Raw genomic sequence first — 20,715 nt, 5'->3', positions numbered from 1 at the left:
ATGACCCCTGTTTTTGCACCTTCAGTGAATATTCCCCCCGATGTGTTCTCCAGGAACCACAGTGATGACAATGACGGCGTTTGATGCAGATGACCCCGCTACAGATAACGCCGCTTTGCGCTACATCATCATCCGACAGTCACCAGACAAACCATCTCCGAACATGTTCTACATCGACGCAGAGAGAGGTGACATTGTCACTGTCATCTCGCCTACTTCACTTGACAGAGAGGTGGGTTCATGCGTCAAGCGTGTGCTTAATTTTCATACACTTACACTAGTCTGTGGCTTTGTCGGAGACAATTAGCTTCTCTCAACATGAATATAGGCAGAGGAAAATGTTCAGTAAGTCATTTTGTGGCTGTCCTGCTGATATAAAGTTTTAACTCTTCTATATTCGGAAAAGCGAGATGAGTTTCATACCATTTCCTCCAATAACCACAGTGCGCAGTGCGATGATTGCTTTTTTAGCACAGTGACGAATGCCAGAACATCGATTGGGTTCGCTCGTGAAGGAGGAATATTAGCTGTTGTCAGACACTTAGCGCCCTGTTTAATTGAAGTTATACACATTCACTCGCCTGCTCTGATGGTGTCCAACAAGCCTGTTTGAAAACCTTCCATCCGGAACTGTTGAAGCCATGCTGACTGCACCAATAAGCTGCTTCAGCCCAGTGACAGGATGCTGTTTAATGAAAGTGTAATTGATTAGAAGGGCAGTGAAAGCATAAGTGGTCATCGCTTTTGAATGAACTGTCTGAGAGATTTAAAGTTATATGTTGTATCTTGAAGCGACTAAGAGCTTCAAAATTGTCAGAAATATGTTGAGTCTTTCTTTGTGTTTACGATCTTCCCACAATAATTTATTTAATCAGTAGCAAACATGGAAACATTATATTTTGTAATGTAAAAGAACTGTATATTTTTTCACGTAGTTTCCAAATAAGCTTTTGTCCATTATACATTAAAAACAATAATTTACAGAATAATTTCTTTACTTTTTCTATACATTACTTCCAACATTGGTCATAACTTCGCACTGACTCCATTCAAAATTTGAGAGCTCGAGCTCAAACTCAATTTACCTTACGGGCGCTAGAGTCTGGCCTAGGCTGGGCCGCAGGCTCCAAATACATGTACCCGTGCGCAATTTAAATTAGAAATGAATAAATAAAAACTTTCCAGTCGTCTCAAATGTCTTTTTTATTTGTTAATACAAAATATGATGAACAAATACTCTGGTGCAAACAAATTGTGTCCAAAGCTACTAATAAAACTCTCCATGGCAACGCTGATATAACTTTCAAAATGCTTCTGAACTTTGATAAAGCACAATCAATGACACAAAGAGAGCTGTGTACCCCAGTGATTTGTAGATTCATCACCTCCACACACAACTCTGTATAAGTGACATTCTTATAAAACTCAAGGAGCGCACTCACATTAAACTTTCATATTAAAAAGGGCATCACAAAATATAATCTCGCAGGCCACAAATGCACCGTGGGCCACAAGTTTGAGACCACTACTTTAACTCATACTTTGTGATAATTATGGCACAGTACCTCTCGACAGAAGTATACAAGTGCAATTAAACAGACAGAAATGTCTGTCGTAAACTGTTCCCTACACTTTGACCCCATCATCCCTCCATTCATAGAATGTCTTAAGAGTGTATGCGTTTTTATTCTTAAAGCATCTTTGTCATAGTCACTCCACACTGTACATGCTAGCAACAGTTTAACAGCAGAGCCAGATAGAAATGCAAAAGACAAAAGTTTACCAAGTCTGGAGCGATTTACATTAATCTTCTGTGCAATTACTTGAATAAGGCTGCCATCTTGCCATCTATGAGAGCAGAATGCACAGCATCTGTACAATAGAGAGACATTTATAGAACAAGTAAAGACGAAATGTTTATCCATCAGTTCTATGAATTTCTACAATGTTGGTCTGCTGCAGACTGAATGCGTCTCTTGTGGTGCGTGAGAAGCAGAGACATTGTAATTCAGGGTGCTGGAGAGTATTCCAGAGAAAATTGGCAAATCAATTTTGTCACATTGAAATCAGTTTGTCTCGCTCTCTTTTTCTAGTGGCCTAAAATCCCACCATGATACGAAGGTTTATTGCACAGGGCTTTGTTTTTCTCCTCACTTTATGTTATGGGTCCAGCAAGATGTACCACAGCAAGAAAAAGGTTTACCTCTATGAGCAGGTAATGCAAATGAGGACGACGTGCGCTGGTCACTCACAGATTGCATATCAGATTGTTTTATGAAACACACCACATACCACCAACATTAAACAATATACTGTACTCATCTTAGCACATTTCTCTTTTACTTTATACCGTCTCCTCAATGCTTTCTCAGTTCACTTTTCATAGTATTTAATAATTCTCAAAATCCCAAATAATTGACCCCTCCGTACAGGGCACTTAACCACGCCTCCTGAAGTGACGTCACGCCACGTGCGCTGACGTAAGACAAACAGTAAAAATGGCAAATACAATACAATACATTCTGAACTGAGACAGACTTCATGCTTCTGATTTCATTGAAATCAACGATATATTATAGATTCTAAATACAATACATTCTTAACTGAGAGAGACGCCATGCTTCTGATTTCATTCAATCGTTCACACGTAGCGGTGTTATGCTAGCAGAGAACGTCTCATTCATTTACACGAGACGTGTATTAAAAATCAAATTTAGGGCATATCTTCGTGCAAACACAGTCTGATTAAGCTTCGGCCGCGAGCCAGCAAGAAATCAATATGTTTGTGCAGTCCGATCATCGCTAAATATCACTCAACAAAGAATAAGTGTGTCAATCGTTCACACGTAGCGGTGTTATGCTAGCGGAGAACGTCTCATTCATTTATACGAGATGTGTATTAAAAATCAAATTTAGGGCATATCTTCATGCAAACACAGTCTGGTTAAGCTTCGGCCGCGAGCCAGCAAGAAATCAATACGTTTGTGCAGTCCGATCATCGCTAAATATCGCTCAACAAAGAATAAGTCTCTAAATCGTTCACACGCAGCAGTGTTATGCTAGCGAAGAACTTCGAATTCATTTATACGAGACAAGTATTGAAAATCAAATATAGGGCATACCTTCGTGCAAACATATGTGTTCCGGTTGATATTAGATGGATTTAGTTGATGATGCGGTCTTCCACAAAGTTTGATCCATCCATTTTCGTACTGGGTCTTCGGTTTTGGAAAGGGTACGAATCGAACTCCACCAACTAGCCTTTCAGGATACCTGTCGTCACTATTACAAAGTCCATGACTACACCTCTTAACCATATTTTTTGTTAAATAACCCAAATACGCGATAAAACGCTAACTAAACCTATTCTGGACCATGCAATGTTGTCTGAGAAAATGGCGGGAGCAAAAACGGGCTTAGGTTTATGCAGATCTCTGGCCTCTGATTGGTCAGTGACGCGGATTGCGCAATATCCACGGAGGGGTCAATTCCTTTCCCAATATCAATGAAAATGCCATAGCGATATCTTATGTTGTGTATGTTGTATCGTACCCTTCACTTCACTGCTGTAATGTATGCAGGTCACTGACATGACGTATGAGACATTTGCTTTGTGTTCTTATATTTTAGCTTAACAGAAAAGCAAATTGTAAACGACTATTATTTGTTAAATGTAACTCGTCACAAAATCCTAATCTTGTACGTTCTCACATGGATGGCAGATTTCTAGAAAATCCACAGCATTGCAAAATGTGAAGAAGAGGAGAATTCATTAGGATTGTGGTTCGGCTATATTTTCAAAAACAATATTTCACAAATTCTGTCAAGGAATGTAAACTATGAGCATAACTGTACATGTTGTGCAATCATATGTACCCCTGTCATATTGAAAGGAAAGCGTAGCCTAAACTTTTCTCATAACCGCTACATGACAGTGGCATTTTGAAATTAACATGTACAGCTTTTTTATAACCTCTCGGTTGCGGCATACTGTACATGAAATAGCTAACTTTTTTTTTTTCATTTTCATCTATACCTACGTTTATATAATGCAGACCATGGATTTTCTGGGGCATTTTTAGCGGTGAAAAATGCACATTACACAAAATAAATAAAAAAAAAACATGTTAAACATATATCAATATATATATTTTGGATATATCTGGTTTGTACAGATGGTTGTCCTTAGTCTACTGTTTATGCGAGTAACGGGGCAACACTGTACTTGTTAACAATGATGTTAGTAGTCCTATAACCATTATCTCTGAAATATGTATCTGCTCTTTGCTCTTGGGAAAATTATTTGAAGTGGCTGTACAAGAAGCCAGGGATTAAAGCTGTTTCCTTTGAATTCTGAAAATTTTAATAGATGGAGGACAATATTCATGTAGTACATTCTCCAGGCTGACTCAAATGCAAAAACAATAACATGAAACAAGTGTAGTTCTGAATTTTGGTTATAATGTTAAATGGGAAAATTGGCTGTTGTGAAACAGCAACTCCTGTTTCTTCTTCTCATTTAGCACTGACTAAAGTAGAGTAGTAGAGATGGAAATCATGAAAAAAAAATACATTTAAAAATAAAAGAGAGGTGGGATGACAGATGGCTTGCAACGGGCACTGTAATTTTCTCTTTCGAGTCCAAAATAACAAAGCTCTTTTTGAATATCTCCATCTCATTAATATGCTAATGTGGTTATTGCCCATAAGCTTTACACATTAAACTGCAAAAAGCATGCATCCACACTCTATTACTTTCACTCTTTCTTGATTTACACTGACCAAGCATTTTCCATCATTTGAAGATTATATATTACTTAAAAAAAGGCAAATGAATAGAGAGTGCTAGCTTTATCTTTGTGATGTTCATACTCATTACATTTAATAAGTTATAGTGACAGAGAGATCGGGTTAAGACAAATGCACACAAATACACACACACATCTATCACTGTAATCGATTTTAGTCCGTGGTACGTGTGTCGAGCTTTAACTAGAGAGAACAGACTGGTAATGGGAGTGTGACTTTCTGACTCGAATGCTCTGCGGCCCATCTGGGGGCTGTCACCGCTAAGGAAAGCCAATCGATGAAGTCGGCCGGAGCCCTCCATCTGCTTCCATGTTCTACAGAGGTGAATTACATTGAGATAAAATGCCTGATGTAGTGTGCGACACAGACTCTTTCAAAGTATAAGGTGTATGGTTGAGTAGTGTAAATTGCATAGAATTATTAAACTGCTTTTCATGATGTCGAAGCCATGTCTTCATTCATTCATTTATTCATTCTATCCCAGCTATCTGCGGGTGAGAACCTGGGTACACCATGAACTGGTTGCCGGCTAATCGCAGGGCATATAGAAACAAAGAACCATTCAGACTCACATTCACAACTGCATTCATTTCTATGAATGATGAAGACTTTTGGGCATGTGCACACACACAAAAAAAATCTGAACTGTATAGGAAATGTACTGTTTGCCCCAGCCATCGGTGTCTTTTGCATGTAACGTTATGTACTGGAAGTACATGTACGTTTTATTGGAGTGAAAACATTTTCAGCCCAAACATTTCAGAGGCTGAACTTTCAAAAGATTGTTGGAAACAGCAAAAGAATTGTACATAACAATTTGGATGGATGTGCTTGTTCAGAGAAATCAGCAATTACTTTTTTTATTTGCACAAGTGACTCTTCACACTTGGATTTTTATGTACAGGGTGCATCCACGGCAGAGAGCGAATGCTGGCATTTTTTTATTTTATTTTTTTTGCACATGACATGATCCTGCCGCTCCAGCACGAGCTGTGCGGGTGCCTGCGCGGGTGCGCTGATTGGGGCGCACACCTGCGTCTCATGTGGGCTGATTAGTCTGTGTATTTATATCACCCCGATGACGATTGGTCCCGGCCGGTTCGTTGAGCTTCATGTCCCGTTCCAGCACGCTCGTATCCCTGATCGACAACCTGTATGTACCGACCTTCGCCTGTTCTACGACCAACCTTGTAAGCCTGACTCCTTCGTTACTTCTGCCTGCTTTGATTGTTCTCCTGTGTACCGACTCCTGCCTGCCCGCTCACCTGCTCTCATCGCCCGACGTCCCAACTACCGCTGCTGCACCGGACTGCCTGCTCGATCCCCTACCTCTGCATCTAATAAACGTTTCTCCTTGAACTACCTTGCATCTTCCGAGTCCTGCATTTGGGTCCTACTCTCGTTCCGATGGGACGTGACAGCACAAGCCCAAAGCTCACTGCATGTTTGCCATTTTGGCACCCCGATCTATGTCAAACTGGGCATTCCAACGCAACAAGGGTGTGTTCTTTCATGTGTCACGGGAAGTGACAATTTCATGGCAGAAAGTCAGTCTAAAATGACACCTGCTGAGAACACGTCTAAATATTGGCGCTGCCAATTTAACGCGATTTTTGGTGAATTTGATCAGGCCGCTGGCAGACAGATACACAAGTTCTGCAAACGTATGGTGTCAATTGCATTCGATTCAGAAATATTTAAACAGTGAGAATCAAACCTTCTGAATCAATTTATGAAAAAAAAAGGATTTGAATCCATTATTACTCATATCTTCATCATATATATTTTCTAACCTTTACACTGGCCAGCACCCTAACGGGGGAGCGTGCAAATGATCATGGTGGGGATAGATGCATGAGGTCCGCGGGATATTTTAGTCTCCAGTGGTTCTCACTATCTCATTCTGTATTTAAGAAGGGTACCCACTCACATTGTTTGTTCCCACCAGCGCGACAATGCACCAGTCACTTATGAATTGCTGCAATTTCACATCGTGAGAGTGCACCACATGTGAAAGGTTTAAGAGGAGATGTTTTGATTGAACAGGGTTGAAATTGGCTGGGTTCTGAACCACAACTGCGTATACCTCCCTCTTATTAACTTGCTGGGCCTGTGCTCATTTACAAAATGACATGAACTTTAGATTTACCGCACTTGCCACACCCGGCTTGTGTCAGTCATGAAAATACAGCACGTGTTGTTCTTAACGCGCAAAAAGAAGTAAGCGACTAATGACAACAAGTAGAGTATGTTTTCACTCTGGTCACTTTAAATAAAAAGAATGTACTTGTTTTCTACTCATTGTTCTGGTGAGGAATCTGACGATCATTCTTTTGGAATACATTGATTAAATTTTTTAAAATACGTTTTTGTAATCAAGGTGTCATTGGAACAAATGGCTTGCTCTCAGCTTGTCCTTAAATAGATCAAGATCTAAAGGAAATAAAATTATTATTATAAAGAAAACTCACAAAAAGCAAAGTTTTTGCGTGGTTTTAAAAGCATATTTTCTACTTATTGAATTAAAATGTATGAATAAATGTTGGCTAAAGTGGTATTATATTTTAAAGATTCTCCTGTGTGCTGACTTGAACATGACTTTCAGATAAGTTTTTGCTTAGAAATACAACTACATGTGAATTAGCTGGCACATGAACTAATGCCTTATTTATTTAATCTAGTTTATTTCCATGTGTTGCTCACCTAAAAAAATCAATGTGTCAATGTGTGTATCATCCATTAGGCGTTTACTTTTACTGTAAATGTTTACTGTAAGTCATTTACTAATTATTATGGATGGACGGGTCAATGGATGATGGTTGTCCCCTGATTAGTTGTATCGTGTGTAATATTGCCCATATGGAAAGTGGCCTGGTATTGGTTTGTTGTGACCTTGGCTCTGTGCTTTCTGGCAGGCTGATAAGAGAACTCAACCTCTCTAATGGCTTATTTGGCTCAGTGGGCAGTGTTGCTTCATGACTGTTCTATGATGAACTGCTCTGGCAGGTTCCGGTGACATTTTTTTATCACTGATGTGGCACAGAATATAAATTTGATATGTGTACATTTTTAATGCGTGTACCTACAGCCTTTATGATTATTTTATGGATATGCATTATTTTTTCAACTACGCAGTTCATTGGCTCCATATAATGCAATGATATGTTGTCTATCGTTCTGCTATCACAAGCACATCCTAAATATGGATTATATATAGATTGCGTGTGTCCGTGCGTGCGTGTACGTGCGTACGTGTGTGTGTGTGTGGGTGTGTGTATTTATATATATACACAGTATACACGCACACACTTTTAGTTGTCTTCTTATACGCAGGCCAGATGATCAGCCAACACTTCTCTAAAGAGATCTTATGGTGTTTGCTTCGTTAAGTGTACAAGAAGAGGCGAACTTGGTCGCAGAACAACTCATCGCTTGTTTAACATGAAGCAGTACGCCTGCTCACAACACCCTGAGCATCCAATAGTTCCTGAGATTAGTAGTACTTTGCTCTTTGGATATAAATACAGTGTACTGTAATTTCCGGCCTATAAACCACAACTTTTTTCACATGCTTTCAACTCTGCGGCTGCTGCGGTGATGGGACTAATTTGTTAATTTTTTTCTAACGGCCACAAGAGGGCACTTGAGCGGAAAAGGTCAGAGTGAAACAAGTGGAATATATGTGCATAGAAAGTGACTTTTACTGGTATGTTTCTTTTTAAACTGCCCTGTTAGTGCTGCGCTAGCGTTAGCGCTGTTCTAGCATGTTGCTGCTCTGTTACTGCCATGTCCCAGTGATTTTTACTGGTATGATTTTTTTTTTTTAACCGGCCCTGTTAGCGCTGTACTAGCATGTTGCTGCTGTGTTACTGCCCCGTCTCAGTGAGGGTTTTTTTTTTTTTTCTTAACCAGCCCTGTCCGTGTTACCGTGTTGTTGCTATGTTAAGCCAAGCTAAGGTATTAAAATTTTGAAAAATCTTTCTGTGTACCGTCTTTGTAAATATCTCGTGTTTCAATGTGGGTTTTAATTTGGGCACTTGCGGCTTTTACACATGTGCGGCTTATGTACAGTATGTACCAAATGTATTTCCTTTACAAATGTACTGGGTGAGGTTAATAATCCGGTGCGCTCTGTAAACTGGGCAAGGAAATGAGAAATGGGTCCAAGCGGGGTGGAACAGTTGGCGGAAATTGTCTGGTGTTCTATGTGAACAGGATGAAGGGCAAAGTTTATAAAACAGTGGTGAGGCCGGCCATGATGTACGGATTAGAGACGGTGGCTGTGAAGAAACAACAGGAAGCAGAACTTGAGGTAGCAGAAATGCAGATGCTGAGGTTTTCACTTGGTGTGAACAAGTTGGGTAGGATTAGAAATGAGCTCATTAGAGGGACAGCCAAAGCTGGATGTTTTGGAGACAAGGTGAGAGAGAGCAGACTTTGATGGTTTGGACATGTTCAGAGGCGAGAGAGTCAGTATTGGTAGAAGGGTGATGAGGATGGAGCTGCCAGGTAAAAGAGTGAGAAGAAGACCAAAGAAAATGTTGATGGATGTTGTGAGGGAGGACATGAGGACAGTGTGTGTTCGAGAGGAGGATGCACGAGATAGGCTTAGATGGAAAAAGATGACACACTGTGGCGACCCCTAACAGGACAAGCTGAAAGGAAAAGAAGAAGACGATTTGATAATACCTGTACGGGAACATCTATCGATAGCATAGGTCACACAATTTGAGATTAACTCATGCTGCAATTTCAAGTTAAAAAAAAAGAGTTCTGAGTGAAAATCATAGCAGTTTATACGTAATATTGAGATAGTCCTCAACATAAAATCAAAATAAATACTGTAATTTCTTGCTCGTGCACCAAATAAAAGCACTTTATTTTGTGCAATGCTAATCCATTTATGTTTAAAGTCATGTTATCACTTAAAGTCTCAGAATAAGAGTTGTGCATTTTTTTTACAAGAGTAAGACGATTCAAATTAATGGTATACTTTCATGATATATCATAACCCATGAGCACAGTTCTATGAATAAAAATAAAAACAAAACAGAACAATAACCATAAGGAAGAAAACACAAACATAGTTTTGCGGGCAGATATTTCCCTGTGTGTGGAGTGTGTTTGTTAATGAAAACATGACAGGGTAATCAGACCAGCCTCCATCTTCTAAGGATGCAATGGAACTTAACGTTTCTGCATTGTCTGGCTACATGAAGATAAAACTTAATGGACGAGAGAAGCTGAGTTATAATTACACAGGCAGCTGCCTTGTTTATGCTGCAGCCTCTTTGTGTGGGAGATGGATTTAAGTCTGATGGATGTACAGTAGCTATCACCTTCAGGGGACACTTGGTTGTCACTTGGCCTACTGGCCACTGGTGTACCTGAATGATTTTGATGAGAAAAAATTCATGAAGTAATTCATATTTGGATGAACGCGAGCTGGACGTAGTTTATTTCTCTCTAATGAATGTTGGACTCATTCTGGTGTCTATGAATGGCATTTGAGCGAAGGTTCATTTTTATTCAAGAGTGTCAGATATTTGTGAGAGATTTCAAGGCCCAAACCCAGCTGAATGCACTATATATGAGCCTTCGCATGTTGGGGGTTAAACGTTGCATTTGGCAACCCGCTCCGTGCAGCCACAGCCGCCATTCATATCAATTTCGTTGCATAAATGGGAGTGCATATGTCCATATGTTCCCCCGTTGTTCAGGGAGGTTTCGCTCCTTGCACCCCCACAAATAACAAAACTATGTGAAGAATAGATGCAGTATGAATTCTACATATTTATGATACATATGATGTATTTTACCACCACAAATTGCACTTAAAAGTCTTAGATTTTCTCCAAAATGGACAGCATACCTTATTTGCACAGTTGTTGTGACTTGTCCAACAAAGTACACTTAAACACACAGGGCTCACAGAGACAAGCAGTCGCACTCACAATCACACCTAGGGGCAATTTAGATTGTCCAATTAATGTTGCATGCCGGGAGTTTAGTGCATGAATCAGTGAGTTATTATCCTCATGACCAAAACTGTACAGTCTGTGTGATTTAGGCCCAAAAGATGTATCAATTGTTAGTTATTATTAGTACTAGTAGTAGTATAGTCTCACCTTTTTTTCAATGGTACATTTTCATGCGGTTCCTTTTGAATACAATTAATCTCATTTGTACCGATTGATGTGCTCAATAATATTTAGCTTTCGATGACACAGTACTGTTTTGAGTGGGGAAAACAAAGCGCTGTGAGTTAAGGCAACTATCACAAAGACATGTCCATGAGGTTGCAAGAAAAAAATGAAAAGACTATGAATTAAAGTAAGCAAATATTTCACAAGATCATGCTGTGCTTAAAAATGCTTTCTGTGTTCTTAATAAATGGCGTATCAGTCTGTCCATAACTCTTGGTGATTGGCACCCATTTTTTTTCTGCTTACTTCCATTTTGCAGTCTTTTCTGTCATCAAGTCTCGGTGTCTATCATATCTCTTTATATGTATCATTCTGAACTCTCCCTTCTGTGTCAACACTTCATTCCGGGCATCCAATTACTCTGTAGGTCAAAGTGTGATGATTCCATTCAGAGCAGAGGTGTCCTTCTGAGCAAGCCTCAAAAGAGCCATTCAAATTACATTGCTGCCCGGCTTCAGAGTAACCACTTTGCAAAATGTTGTTTTCAAGCATTTCCATGGCCACATTCTAATCTGATCCACCTGCATATAATTGAATGTCAGTCGTCACATAAGGACGCTTGGCTCTCTTCAATTAGCATCGTGTTTTCTTGTGTCACAACAACGGAACAAAGCAGACAGAGAAATATTTACTGCTCCCAGGGAGTGGACAGTTATTATATTATATGATTTATATGCAAATAATATGGCAGAGTGAGCACATTGATGAGATTTCATTATTGCAAATGGGATGTGTGCTTCAGTTTATAAACTCTTTCATTCTGCTATTATGATCAGGGGATTGAAACTGTAGTTGAGTAAGATCCAGTCATGGACAGAGTTGGCCCCTCAGTGTGGATGAGAAGACAGTGTCCGTGGAAATCTGTCTTCTTCAAATGGGTTCTGGGGAATGGCTGACAATGATGATCAAGTCGGGTTGAAGGTTTGATATTGCTTGTTAAATGTGCCAGGAAGAGGTTGGTGTGGTGGCTGTCATTGCAGGACCCTTAGTTTTGTTTAGTTGAGGAATGAAAGTTAACTGTTTCCAATTTGCATTTACTGTATTTGTGGAACCCGTTACTGTACATTCTATATCAAGGATGCCCAGACTTTTTTTTACCCAAAGATCTACTTTTTAAGTAGCCATCCTCTCGCGATTGACGGGGGTGTCTTTTTTTTTTTTTTTTTTTTTTTTTTAGAATGACCAATAATGAAATAGAATGACCAAGTCACAGAGATCTACCCACTACAAAAATGCAAATCACATTTATTTTAAAGTATATTGAGGATTCTTTATGGGTAAATGTATGTTTGTGTGCCTTGCATAACCACATGAGCCAGTATTACGCAACATAATTAACTTGACATTTTTTGTAACTATCTGAGTTCACGTTGATGATTATTAAACACCATACGAGTCAAAATGCACAATTGGGCTGTGTCACTCACGTCAGTGGATTCGTCCAACTGCAGTGAGAAACACAATCTTCGATGTCCTTCCACACAGCCATGGCTTCACAGCACTGTGTAACTGTACTCCTTTGCAGCTACATAGATTTTATTGAAGATAATATTTCCACCTTATTTTTAAAAGATTGGAACTATGAGTCAGCTACACCTCTTTTACCATCTCTTTCTCTTGGAAGGACTTGTTATTAACGATGTAACGAACCTGAAACGATGCTTAGATGGAGGCTTTCGCTGTTGAACTATATTGTGTGAAAAGTGACTGCTATGCACTCAATTCAGATTTTAGTTCATTCACTTTTCTTATTCTCACCTCGCTTTTTGGCGGAATGTCAATGTCTATCATGAACAAGGCTCGAGGACGGACTCAAATGCACGATTCAAGAGGCAGGCAGGCAGTACAAAGGAGGTCTTTATTTGTTCCGAGGTCGGTTAGCAGCAAGTCAGTCCAAACAAACAGAAGTACTAGTAGCGGCAGTCTTCCAAAGAGTGGTCAGGGAACAGGCGAGGCTCGCTACACAGAAGGTAGACGTCAGGCAAACGGGAGTCCGGAAACGAGGCATCAAAGGCAATGATCTGGCAGAGGACTAGTCGTCCCCCAGGTCCTATATGTAGAGTCATTAGGGTTCATGAAGGTGCAGGTGTGTGAGTGCTGATTGCCTGGCCCTGCCCAGCACCAGGAGCATGACAGTACCCCCCCCCCACACACACACACACTTAATGGCCGGCTCTGGACGGCCCGGGAGCATCAGGATGGGCTGCGTCCCTGAAGAGAGAGGGGTCCATGATGAAATGAGAGGGGATCCAGGAGCGCTCCTCCAGTCCATATCCCTCCCAGTCCACTAGATACTGGACCCCCCTTCCTCTGCGGCGAGAGGACTGCAATCGGCACACCGTATACACCGGGCCGCCGTCCACCATGCGGCGGGGTGGGGGGCGGTCCAGTGGAGATGGACGGGTCGGACGGAGTCTGCTGATGTGGAAAGTCGGGTGGACCCTCATCGACCTGGGTTATTTGAGCGACACGGCAACAGGGTTAACAATCTTGGTGACCGGAAATGGGCCAACTAACCTGGGAGCGAGTTTGCGTGATTCTACCCGCAGCGGCAGGTCCTTGGTAGAGAACCACACCTGCTGTCCCACCTTGAGTTTTGGTGCAACTCTCCTCCTGCGGTCCGCTGCAGACATGTAGACGCTGCCAATGCGCAGCAGCGTCCTCCGAGCTGCCTCCCAGGTCCGTTTGCAGTGTCATACCACCGCGGTGTCCGTGACCAATGAAGGGAACAGAGGGGGGGGGGTAGCCGTGCATGATGTGGAGTGGAGCCATACCTGTCGAAGCGGAGGGTATAGAATTGTGGGAGTACTCTACCCATTTGTGGTGTTGGCTCCACGTGCTCTGGTCCCTGGATGCCAAACATCGAAGTCCGGTTTCCAAGTCTTGATTGACTCTCTCCGTCTGGCTGTTTGACTCCGGGTGATGGCCCCATGTTAGACTTTCCGAGGCGCCGATGAGGGTGCAGAATTCCTTCCAAAAACGGGATACGAATTGCGGACCTCTGTCCCGAGACGATGTCCCGGGGGAACCCGTGGTAGCGAACCACCTCGTCTAATAACAGTTGGGCTGTCTGCTTGGCCGAAGGGATCTTCGGGGCCGGCACAAAGTGGACCATCTTTGAGAACCGGTCCACTATAGACAGCACCACTGTGTTCCCTTGTGAGGGTGGTAGGCCAGTGACGAAGTCCAGTGCTATGTGCGACCACGGGTGGGACGGGATGGACAGGCTTACAAGCGTGGTCAGGGGACAGGCGAGGGTTGGTACACAGAAGGTGGACGTCAGGCAAACGGGAGTGCGGGAACGAGGCATCAAAGGCAACGATCTGGCGGAGGACTAGTCGTCCCCCGGGTCCTACATGTACCGAGAGTCATTAGGGTTCATGAGGTGCAGGTGTGTCAGTGCTGATTGGGCGCCAGGAGCATGACAGTGTCATATTTTCCATGAACAGTTTGAAAATGCTACTACACATTTCACACTCGCAGAAGAGGCAAACGCACTTCGAAAATGACATTGTGGGGAAAAAAAGTCCACCTCCCATTCCGTATGAAAGTGATATGTTTTTGTGTTCTTCTTTGCTCCAGCATCCATACTCATGTTTGATAAGATTTCTTGACTTTAAGAAAACAGCGAGAGCTTTAAATAGTGGGGGAACTCGCTGATTAGCGTGTTTTGCTGTACTTACTGTCGTTGTTTGCACATGCGCAGTGAGCTAAAGGTCAGAACAATGGGACTGACGTCTTTTTTTTTTTTTTTTTGTACACCGTCGCGATCGACCAAGACTGCTGGTCGATAGCGATTGACGGAATGAGCACCCCTGTTCTATATGTATATGGTAGGCAGTGTAAAAGCAGGGAAAATAAAGACCTACGCTCTCAAGAAATACCATTTTTAGTTCATTGCAGTCAACTTTAATACAACAAGTTTTTTTTTTTTTTTTGGTTTATTTTTTTTTCCCTCCCCCTTGGTGCTCTTAAAGATGTTAACACAGCAAATCTCTGGTACAGACCGGATCAACCAGCGACTGCAAGAAGTAATTTTGTGTCATTTCTACCTGGTTTCAGTGTCTAAATAGTAACATTGTGAACAATTATAAACTAAATCATTACGGCTTTAACACAAATGTGTAGAAAGGAAACTTAATCATGTAAGGCTCCTTACACTGAGCATTATTTCATTTCTCCTAGTGTGATGGTCACTTCGCAGATCTTTGTCAGTTCTAATCAATACAACACGGCTGTGAACGCAACCACCTTATGCTCTTTTGTTCTTTCCCACAAATGAACAAGGTGGACAGGCATGGATGAAATACGGGACCCCTCCACAGCACCCACCCCCACCCTCCGCTCTCTCCTGCCCCTAGATCTCCCTATTCCATCATGCTTCTGCCCACTTGCATTAGTGAGGAAATGAGATACCCCTAATTAATTAGATCTGTGAGTGCTAAAGATGAAGATTACATCGGATTGAAGGTTAGATGTGTCAATCATAGCTTTTTGTTAGCTAGACTGTGCATCCTTTAAGATAAATTGAGCCTCATGGGCATTGGGAATCTCACTGCGTGTTGTTAATCGCTCCCCGTGCATACACTCACTTTAATTGAGTCTCATAGAAAGTCTGAAATTGTGCGACTGACACCACGGAAGACAATTAGATTCACCAGAAGACAAGACAAAGGATACACAGCTGGAAGTGACAAAAGAATCTGCAAAATGGGAAGATGAAGAAAATACAACAAAGGATAACTATACAGCTAGATAAACTGTGATGATTTCAAAGAAAAAAAATGTATTTCTGCTGAGGACCTAATTGATTAAATTATAGCCCAGTTTATTGGTAGGTACTTTTGTCGAACTCTGGTTTTACAGGCAAAATGCAAGCTAGAATACAATTCTAAATACCTTAAAATTGTCTGCAGAATGTGTTCACTATTTGCTCATGTAGTCACTTAAACTGTAACTATATATGTGTGACATTCGATGTCAGCTCTCCAAATTAAGCAATAATCACACCATGAGTAAATGTGAATGTTACATAGTAATGTTAAGTATTGCTTCATTCATAAAAACCACTTGGTAAAAAGTTGTTACTTTGAAACTTTCTATTCAATTTGCATGTAAATGCTGAGAAGGGAGTGCAGTTGCCGGAGCCAATATGCTAAAGTTAATTTACTAAGATATTCTTCTGACCATATTGTCTATCTAGATTGGGGTAGAGGGTGACCTGGCCCTTACCCTGGCTGGCATTGGGGTGTGAGGCAGGATACACCCTGGACTTTTCACCAAAATTTTGAATCTTAAATTAACCAAACGCATGTTTTTGGAATGTGGGAGAAACCCAGCATACCTGGAGAAAACCAAGGTAAGGACGGTGGAACATGCCAAGTTTAATAGACGACCTTTGAACTGTCAGGCAACTGTGCTAACCAATCGTTTCCCATGTCTCTGTGTAAAAAAATAAATAATGTTTTTGAGAACAGCACAAATCTTTTGGAGACTTTTACTGCGGAATGAGTAGTTTGAGTGGATGCTTAATAAGTGCTATTATCTTCCGAAAATGTGAGTCGATCATTCCTGCCTGCTTCCTTTTCACTCCTTGGTCTCATATTTAATACTCTTCCAGAAAAGTAGTTTAGACTGGAAAATAAATAATTAATTCCTCCCTTTTTTAAAAAATTTGACTGAGTTCAAATGTGTCAATTAATGGCAAAGCTTTTACAAGACCAGACGTTTCATTCAGAGGAAATCAAATCATTTTGATTACATGCACAGCTAGTAGAAATCCCATTTATACATTTTGAGGCCAAGAGTAGCATGCCCCTTTCTGTGATAACGTCATCTTATAGTGTTATTTTGCTAAACTCTTAACTAGTGACGACACTAGCTCCCTCCTTAGGGCTTACAGCTAGTGGAAAATTGTCGATATTGAGCAAGCTCAAATATTTGTTCATTCATATCACTATACTGGGGAGAAAAAAAAACATGAGACCTTTTTAAAATTCCGGTGTAATCTGGTGGAATTGCTCGCGGTCGCCTTTCTGGTGTCCTAAGGTGATATTGTAAGGTCAGCATAAAGAGAAATGGGTTTGAGAGGTGGAGGACCTGAGAATGGATAGCTAAAGGAGAGTGGAAAAAAAGATGGAAACATTCGGGTGGAGGGCAGCATAATTAGGGTGGCAAAATCGCTTTCTGCTTGGAGGGTAGTGTGTGTGTGCGTGTGGGTGTGAGTGTATGTGTGTGGCAGCAGGAAGGGCTTCAGTCATGTCAGAGAGATCCCGCTGATGCCAAACTGTCATTAGAGTTAAAGAGAGCTTCTGTACATTTATTTCTCTCTTGAACTTTCTCTCCACTCTGTCATCCTCTTCACGATTTCACCTGATGTTTCATTCTTCACGACTTTCCTCTGCTGCCTCCCACCTCTTTCCATCTTTCATCCTTCATCTTTCCCATCCTCATTGACCTGAGGATAAAGAGTATTTGTCAACAGCTCTTACTCTCCAGCATAGCCCACCCCCTATCTCCCCTTCAGGCAAGAATTAATTTCACCCTGTCTCCATGAGAGAGGGCATTGATTGGAAAAGTTTGGATGTGTGCTGAGTACTTTTTATTGTTCTCTTTCCCATGCCACTCTCCCTTCGCTAATGAAACTCAGCCCGGTTCATTGCCTCTGCCAAAACAGACACAATGCTATCGGGGCCCATCTTTCTTTAGGTGACTATCTTTATCAGCCCTTGTACTGTATAGAGATCTCCACCTTCTTCTCCATCCGCTCTCCTCCTTCAGTGAAGACATAAATCAGCCTAGTGCAGCTTAGAGGTATGGTGATACATTCATTCTCTTGTAAAAGATTGAGGGGGGGCAGACAAGAAGTTGACATTCACATAAATTGCAGCATATGTGCAGAGGTCATACATTAATTCTCCTTGTGAAGCTCATCTTTGGGTTCCTATAAATCCTGTTGATAAGATTGCAGACTGACGGACAAATTGGAAGTAAACGTTCTCTGCTGTCACTCTACATTCCATCTACTTTAATCTATCTGCAGCAAAAAAAAAAAAAAAAATACAAATCTTTGCGGCCTTCTTGTGCTTTCACTAGTACAATTTCTGTAAACCCACTAGCTTATTTTGCAACTTTAGTGTCTATATCCAGCATGTCTGCTTTGAAACCACAAATCTGTGACGCTGCAATTACAACTCATAGTAAAACAATGTGAAACAAATGGGTTTTGAGGATATTTTGGGTATTCCATGACATCTTGAACCAGACACCATATAGCTGTATATATTAGTCTAGTGTTGATATTCTACATCTTTCTCACATTTCAGTGTAAGGGATTATGGAACATTTGTACCCCTCCAGAGGAAGCACACAAAAGCCAATGTGTTCCAAGCTCCTTTAAAAATCGCTCAGGTGAATCCTGCCTGCCACAAAAATCTGTTTTTGTAATGTTCTTTCAAAATGCCATGTAAATTCCTTGAGCGTGTATTTTTTTTTTCCTATGGCAATGAAAACTGAGCCATTTTCAGGCTGCATAAGTGAAAAAACTGACCTGTCTATTTTTCGCTGTAACAGTCAGGGAATTTTATAGCACTGTACGTTTGGAATAAATCCACACTGGCATTTTGGACCCAATGAGTGTAACTGCATGTGTTGAAAGGGCAAAAGAGGTCAGAGCAAGCAAGACTTCGTTGTGGGGAATGGAGGAGATCGAGTTTACTTAGCCCAGCATGCTTGTGGAAGTACTTTGGTGGCTCAGTGTGATGTCGTCCACAGAAACCTCCAATGAAGTACGACCAGGGGGATTGAGTCAATATTTGACTTTTTTACAGTCAAAATATGGGAATGGGGAAGTTGTGTATGGACACCACAGGCCAACTGTCAGGAAACAGCACCTGGTTCTTGCTGTGACCTGCATGGATCAATGCATGCCTGATAATTCCTGTGGCCTCTGTGCTGCAAAGATAAGAGCAATCTGACAGGGAAGAAGGAAGCAAAGTCACTCACAAACTCAATATGTCAGGATTTATGATCGTACAGGGCACACACATGCACATACACACACACACACACACACACAAATACACACACGCACACATGCACATGTACTCAATTTCCTTTACAGAGAGCTGGCTGTTGCCATAGTTTTCCCTTGATGTCACGACCGCCATATTGGAGTTTGATGCATTGTTTTATTCCGGTGCTTACTGAGTGTAGCATAGAGGATCCCCCCGAGATCTCAATCGCCAACATAGCGCATAAATAAACACCAATCATATGATCAAAAACTTTTTGTTGCTGACCATTTTATGATCGACCACTTAAGACCACCATAATAGAACTGCTATGTTATAATAAGGTGGTTAGCCCTAGAGGTTATCCCTTCCATTATATTCACAATAGGTACAATTATGATCGAGAGAGTGCTCTCACTTTACAACTGGAGAGTACTTGGGATGTGGAGATTACAGTAAAAAAGGAAAAAGGCCACGTAAAACCATGCACTTGCACAAGTGCACCAGATGAGCTGCAGTCCATCACAACAAGGCCTCGACCTCTAAACTGTGAGGCAGATATGCTAATCACGATCCCATAGTGCTACCTCATTGTGGGGATTTATAAATAAATAACTAAATAACTAAGTAAATAGATAAATAAATAAGTGATTAGATAAAAGCCAAACCAAAAGTTAATGCTTTCACTGAACTGAGGTCTCCCATTTATGGTGAGAACTTTAGTAATGATACTGTATGTATGACTGTGGTTCAGATTCTAGGTTTTGGTACGAACCCCATTTCCCCCAAATATTGTTGGATGAAATTCTGATTTGTTTGTCTGTATTACTTGCAGTATTAGGTTTACAGTCAGAGTGTAAATCAAGAACCCTTGATGGAGAGCAAGGGGAGTGATATTAATACAAATATTGATACAAATGACTGACAGCGTGTGTGTGTGTCTGTGTGTGTGTATATATGTATGTATATATATATATATATATATATACACTTCTGTTAAAAACACTTGTAGGACACACAGTATCTAGGCTACAAATCTAAAACACTCAAATGAAACACAATAAATATGGTGCTAACCGTGCACTGCTTTACTGTTTTAGTACATATTTTTATGCCACACACTGTTGCCACCGTCAAAATATTTTTTTATCAGGATCATCGAAGACCAAAAATCTAAAATCAGATTCTGGATGTTTCTGAGTTGTAAAAATGCAGGAAGAATTTTCAATTGATCATCTCTAAACACCATCATATTTACAAAAGTGAAAACGACAATGCTTGTAATGCATGTCGGAGCGTATTTTACACATCTAGGAGGAAGATCTCTTCATCCATCAAACAAAGACACTTAATTTTAGCTTCAAGGATTATAGAGATCTGACTTTATTCTTTTCATAATCCATGCGTCTTTATGGATGATGTGATTGCATAGTTGTAATCTCCAAATCCTTTTTTACAGCCGTATTATACGCATGTAACCACAATGTGATGGGTTACAGTGTGTAATGTCACATAATATTGAGCTATTGAGTCAATACTCGGGGCCTGCTGAAATGCAATATGCAGCAGTGACTCATACTCAAATGTCAGGTGTGAGGAACTTCTTTCAAAAGAGGTCCAGGAAAGAGACTCATGCAGTCAATATTCTGCTATATTTTTGGAGAAATTGAGCAACATGGTTTTAATGC

At 40.9% G+C, this 20,715-nt stretch overlaps 1 protein-coding gene across 1 annotated transcript in view; it reads left to right on the top strand.

The window, feature by feature from the left end:
• Positions 1-20,715, top strand: part of cdh13 (cadherin 13, H-cadherin (heart)) — a 289,553-nt gene that overhangs the window by 183,714 nt on the left and 85,124 nt on the right. Inside the window, exon 8 of the mRNA XM_061822507.1 lies at positions 54-232. Coding sequence (XP_061678491.1) covers positions 54-232 — 179 coding nt within the window. The remainder of the gene's footprint in view (positions 1-53; positions 233-20,715) is intronic.

The sequence above is a fragment of the Syngnathoides biaculeatus genome, chromosome 6, assembly GCF_019802595.1.
Source record: "Syngnathoides biaculeatus isolate LvHL_M chromosome 6, ASM1980259v1, whole genome shotgun sequence".
Classification (NCBI taxonomy): domain Eukaryota; kingdom Metazoa; phylum Chordata; class Actinopteri; order Syngnathiformes; family Syngnathidae; genus Syngnathoides; species Syngnathoides biaculeatus.
Note: the sequence above shows the minus strand (reverse complement) of the source record. Positions and strands in the feature narration are given on the sequence as shown.